Here is a 5724-nt window from a genome sequence, read left to right as displayed (position 1 = left end):
ATGGCCACCACAGGCTCCCAACCCCCTGGAAGGGGCCGAAAGGACTGGCGATACCTCCTAACAAGACCAACTGACCAACCACGCGTCTCAATTGAGGAATTCAGAGAGGCAATCCACTCAGACAGCGACCGTGTTTATAATGAGTTGACGGCAATCTTTGATGGCATCTTTGACGATGAAAAAACATTAAGGGATATGATCACACGTCTGAGAATGGAATGGGACAACGTTACTAATCAGGCCGCTGTCAAGCAAAGCCAGATTGATGAGCTAATTGCTGAATGTGATGAACTTAGCCACATCCTGGTCCGCATGACAGTCAGCAACCAAGCAGCAAGTCGAGGCGTCACCCCCTCTGAGACTGCCAGGAGGTCTGTCAAGATTGATGACCCGAAACACCTCACTGACGGCAAGGAGCTGAAATTTGAACACTGGCTCTCCTGGATGAAGAACAAGCTCCGGGAGAATGCTGACCACTACCCTACTGAACGCATGAGAATAGCGTACATTGAAAACCGGACTGATGGGGACGCAGCACGTCACATTGCACCCCGTATGGAAGAGGACCACCCCGAGCAATATCAAACCGCAGAAGAGATGTTTGAGCACCTCAAGTCAATATATGAGGATGCTAACAAGCTGCAAAATGCCAAGGGTGATTATCGCAAGCTGATTATGCGCAATGGGGATAATTATCATGAATTTGTCACAAAATTTTTACACCTGGCAGGGGAGGCCAAGATTGCCAGGGGGGACTACAAGACAGACTTCAATGACAAGCTGTCCTTTGACCTCCAGAAGATGGTAGCAGTAGCCAATGCGACCACTGATACATATGCTGAGTTTCAGAAAATCTGTGTGCAGGCAGCTCACACCCTCCAGACAATCAATGCCACCCAGAAATCAAAGAGCTCGCGGGGAAATGGGCCTAATACCTTCAAACAGAACACCCTGCAGACTGCCAACAGTCAAACACCCCCCAGCATCTCTACAACAAAATCCCCTACTGTGAAGGAGGCCTTGAGCTCTCGTCCAGATATTCAGTGCTACTACTGTAAGGAAAAAGGCCACATTGCCAGGAACTGCCCTGCAAAGCAGAAGTCCCAGCAGGTGATTGCTGAGCTCACAGGGAATGATGCCCCTGAGCCTTCAGCAGATTCGGGAAAAGAGTGAGCCTGAGAGAAGACTCCACCTCAGGTAGTTCAACAGTCTGTGAGAGGTTTGAGATGAAGGACTTGATTGGGGGGAAAAGCTTTAATGTACCAATCAAATTAGCCTACAATGGAATTGCTACTTCTACAAATTCTCTTGCTGATACTGGAGCAAATGGTGCGAATTTTATTGATACCTGATATGCCATAGAATTGGCAAGATTCTTTGATAGGAAGTTTCAAGAACTCCCATTCAAATGCCGCATGAAGGGATACAATGGCGCCCCCGGCGGGGTGATAGACCGCACATTGACCCTAAACCTCTGGGTGGATGGCCGGAGATTTCAGAATGTCCCTCTGCTGGTAACAGACCTAGGCCAGCACCCTGTCATCCTGGGACGGAAGTGGTTGGCAGCACAGGATATATGGCTTGATGTTAAAAACCAACGCCTGGTTTGGCCGAGTGAACGGTCTATCCCTGAACAGGTGGCGGAGCCGATGTTGAAGATAGTACCCTGGTCAGTACTGAAGCGCCCAGACCCCAAGCCTGAGCATCAGGCGGATGTGGAACGAAGAGAGATCAAGCTGGATGAGGAGATCAGACAGGAGCATCAGGCTCAGCTCCGCAGATTGAAAGGGACCAGCTCAGTCGTGATGCCTGAGACGAGGCAGGGGCTGACCTGGGAGGAGACAGCACCACAGATGATGGATATGAACTTCATTGGGGCTGCTTCCTTCCATGGTTATATGAAGAACAAGAAGTCAACAGTCTTCATAACCAGTCTGTATGAAATTGATAAACAGCTTGAGGAGAAGCGGGGTTTAGTGGGAGCTGAGGATGAGTCTGATGAGGAGCTGATCAGCAACTTACCAGAATGGTTGAAAGGCCAGGAGGACTGCTTCTCAAAGAAAGCATCAGATGAACTGCCCCCCCTACAGAAGAATGTTGATTTTAAAATAGAGCTCCAGCCTGATGTTGACCTCACCCAGGGCATTGGACATGCGCCTCTATATAAGATGAATCTAGAGGAACTAGAGGCAGTGAAGACCTACCTTGAAGCCAACCTAGCAAAGGGTTTCGTCACCCCAAGTTCAGCCCCCTACGCCTCCCCAATCCTGATTGCCCGTAGTGGGAAGAAGCTACGATTCTGTGTTGACTTTCGCAAGCTGAATGCTATAACCAAACGAGATCAGTATCCCTTGCCCCTGATAGATGAGCTGATGGACTGACTCAATGGGGCGAAATACTTTACAAAGTTGGACATTCGGCAGGGGTTCCATCGCATCCGAATGGACCCTGAGTCTGAGGACCTGACCACCTTTAGAACCCGCTACGGGACCTATAAATATCGGGTGGTCCCCTTTGGCCTTACAAACGCCCCTGCCTGCTTTCAACGGTTTGTTAACAGTATCTTCTTTGACTACCTGGACAAGTTTATGACAGCATTCATGGATGATCTTCTAATCTATAGCAAGAATCTGGAGGAGCACAAGCAGCAGGTAAACTCAGTGCTAGACTGACTAAAGACAGCAGGTTTGCAAGCCAGCATCCAGAAATGTGAGTTTGCAGTCCAGAGGACAAAATACCTAGGGTTCATCATCAGTACAGAAGGGATTGAGGCAGACCCAGAGAAGACAGCTGCCATTGTGAGATGGCAGGCCCCCACCACAGTCAAAGGAGTCCAGTCATTCCTAGGATTTGGCAATTTCTACCGACGATTCATAAGGAACTACAGCCGAATCGCAAAGCCACTGTACCAGTTGACAAAGAAGACTATCCCATTTGTGTGGACATCAGAATGCAAATCAGCCTTTGAAAAACTGAAGAGGCAGCTGGTGGAGGCTCCGACACTGCGTTACTATGACCCTGAGTGGGAGACTCGTATTGAGACTGACGCCTCTGACGGAGTAGTGGCTGGGGTACTAAGTCAAAGATTTGAAAATGACCTTTGGCACCCAGTAGCCTTCTATTCAAAGACAATGAATGGTGCAGAGCTTAATTATGAAGTTCATGATAAGGAAATGCTGGCAGTAGTCCGGGCCTTACAAGAATGGCGGGCAGAGCTTGAGGGACTACAACGGAAGGAATGATTCAAGATCCTCACTGATCATCGTGCACTGGAATACTTCATGACTACCAAGAAGCTGAATGCACGTCAAGCCCGCTGGGCAGAGTTCCTCTCCCATTTCTACTTTGAGATCAAGTATCGACCAGGCAAGGCCAACCTGCTAGCAGACGCACTGAGCAGGCCTGAGCAGGTTAGAAGGCAACAGGACGGCCGTATGCAGATCCTCCTAGGACCAGAGACCCTTGACCCCCAGATCACTCCCTCTACAGACATTGCTAGCATCAACTCCTCAGAGAAAGAGAGCATTGCTGAATGCATAGTGTCTCTAAACAAGACAGCCACCTCAATTGAGCCCCTGCAGCAGCAGGCAGATGATGAGAATAGTCCCTATACAATGGAGGACAATGTGCTACAGTACAATGGAAGACTAGTGGTGCCTGTTCAGGAAAAGGAAACCCTGATAGCCAAGCTACTGCAGGAAATTCATGATCAAGCTTCAACAGCACACCCTGGAGGACGAAAGACCCTGGCCCTGGTGCAATCACGCTATTGGTGGGCCACCTGGCAGACAGACGTCCTACACTATATTCAGAACTGCCATGTGTGCCGGATCAGTAAAATTCCAAGAGATAAGACTCCTGGTTTGCTAAAGCCATTACCAATACCAGAACGGGCATGGCAGCATATTGCAATGGACTTCATGGACGTGCCGAAAAGCAAAACAGGTTATGATGCCATTTTGGTCATAGTATGCCAGCTAAGCAAGAAGACAATCTCCATTCCAACCACCCGGGGAGTTACAGCCCAGGAGCTGGCCCGACTATTCATTCGATTCTACTATTCATACAATGGGGCGCCTGACTCAATTGTCTCTGACCGAGGCCCCCAGTTCATATCAAGCTTTTGGGATGAGTTTACACAGATCCTGGGCATAAAACTGAAACTCTCAACAGCGCATCATGCACAAACTGATGGACAGACAGAAGTGGTGAATCAATACATTGCCACCTGTCTTCGCCCCTATGTCAGTTACTACCAAGATGACTGGGATGAGTGGCTGCCCATTATAGACCATGCCTCCGCAGCTACCCCAAATGCTTCCACAGGGATCTCCCCCTTCCTCGCAGCAAATGGATATGAACCCTGAATGTCATTTGACTGGCAACCACTGGCGGAGAAATTGGACATGAATGAGAAAAGAAATTGAGAAGCAGCAAGGAGCTTCATTCACTGAATGAGAGAGATCTGGAACCAGGCGAGTAAAGGCATAAGGACAGCACAGGAACAGATGAAGAGGCAGACTGACAAGCACCATTGAGAGCCTGACTTTGCAGTAGGAGATTTTGTTTATCTAACATTGAAATCATACAAGATGGATCGACCAAGCTGTAAACTGGCAGAGCAGAATGCCGGCCCCTTCAGAATCCTGGAAAAGGTGGGCAATGCCTACAAACTGGACCTCCCCATAACAATGAAGATTCATTCAATCTTCTCCCCAGACAAGCTACGCAAGGACTCCAGAGACCCTCTATCTGGCCAGACTATCAGACCACCAGACCCAATTGAAATAGATGGTGAGAATGAATGGGAAATAGATCGTATACTGGCCAGTCGAATAAGCCGGAGCAAGCTGCAGTATCGGGTGCGCTGGAAGGGGTTTGATGAGGATTCTTCATGGTACCCCGCTCGCGACTTCAAAGGATCACCACACGCCATACGCGACTTCCATGAGGCTAACCCTACAAAAGCTGGACCCCCAAGGCGACTAGATGAGTGGCTGAAGGCATGGGAGACAGACAGCTACCTGAAGGACGAGGTTGATGACGACCTACCGGCATGAGGACATGCCTGCCCCTAGACCGGGGGGTGATGTTAGGCTCAGCGTCCGACCGAGCCCGACCGAAGGCCGGTGCCCGGTTAGACCCGACGTCGGATTAAGCTCGGCGCCCGATTAGGCCTAATCCATATCACGTGACCACACGACCATGCAGGTGGTTATAATCCACGCAGGCCCCAGCACCCCCTTTCATCCCATCAAGCTTAGTATTTCGTTATATAGCAGTTAGCAACGCAGAGAGTTTCCTTCTTATGCAGCTCGCATTCGCTCCCTAACAGTAGCTTAAGTTTATCTCTGAGTTGAGAATAATAAGAACAAAATCAACTTCATAGTAGAGAGCTTACTGAAGCAGACATATATGCTCTTTAGTGATTCTGTATGACAGAAAAAGACTATGCAAAAGCTCAACAATCTATAACAGAGTAGAAGAGCTCTCTTCAACTTTCTGCTCAAATTTAATTAGCTACTGCTGGAAGCTGACAGTTATGAATGAAATGATCATGTTAAAGAAAGATATTTAAAATCCACTTTAAGCATAGAGATGAGAGAAGGCATGATGAGTGTAAGAGAATCATCTTTCTATGAGAATTACTGCAAGAAGCTTAGATTAGTTGATCATCAAATCTCTGAGTTTAAGACTTTAAGACAATGATCTAAATATCATAAG

The 5724-nt window shown here is 48.4% G+C and overlaps 2 protein-coding genes across 2 annotated transcripts; both read left to right on the top strand.

The window, feature by feature from the left end:
• On the top strand, window positions 1–2381 carry PADG_12508 (uncharacterized protein; the record flags this gene model as incomplete). Its single annotated transcript, XM_010765690.1, has 2 exons — window positions 1–1169; window positions 1385–2381. The coding sequence occupies 2 exons, from the start codon at window positions 1–3 to the stop codon at window positions 2379–2381; spliced, it is 2166 nt and encodes a 721-aa protein (XP_010763992.1).
• Window positions 2382–4592: 2211 nt separating this feature from the next.
• PADG_12507 (uncharacterized protein) lies at window positions 4593–5060 on the top strand (the record flags this gene model as incomplete). Its single annotated transcript, XM_010765689.1, has 1 exon — window positions 4593–5060. The coding sequence occupies one exon, from the start codon at window positions 4593–4595 to the stop codon at window positions 5058–5060; it is 468 nt and encodes a 155-aa protein (XP_010763991.1).
• Between the last annotated feature and the right edge of the window lie 664 nt (window positions 5061–5724).

This window comes from Paracoccidioides brasiliensis (genome assembly GCF_000150735.1).
Source record: "Paracoccidioides brasiliensis Pb18 unplaced genomic scaffold supercont2.31, whole genome shotgun sequence".
Taxonomy (NCBI): Eukaryota; Fungi; Ascomycota; class Eurotiomycetes; order Onygenales; family Ajellomycetaceae; genus Paracoccidioides; species Paracoccidioides brasiliensis.
This window is presented reverse-complemented; position numbering and strand designations above follow the sequence as displayed.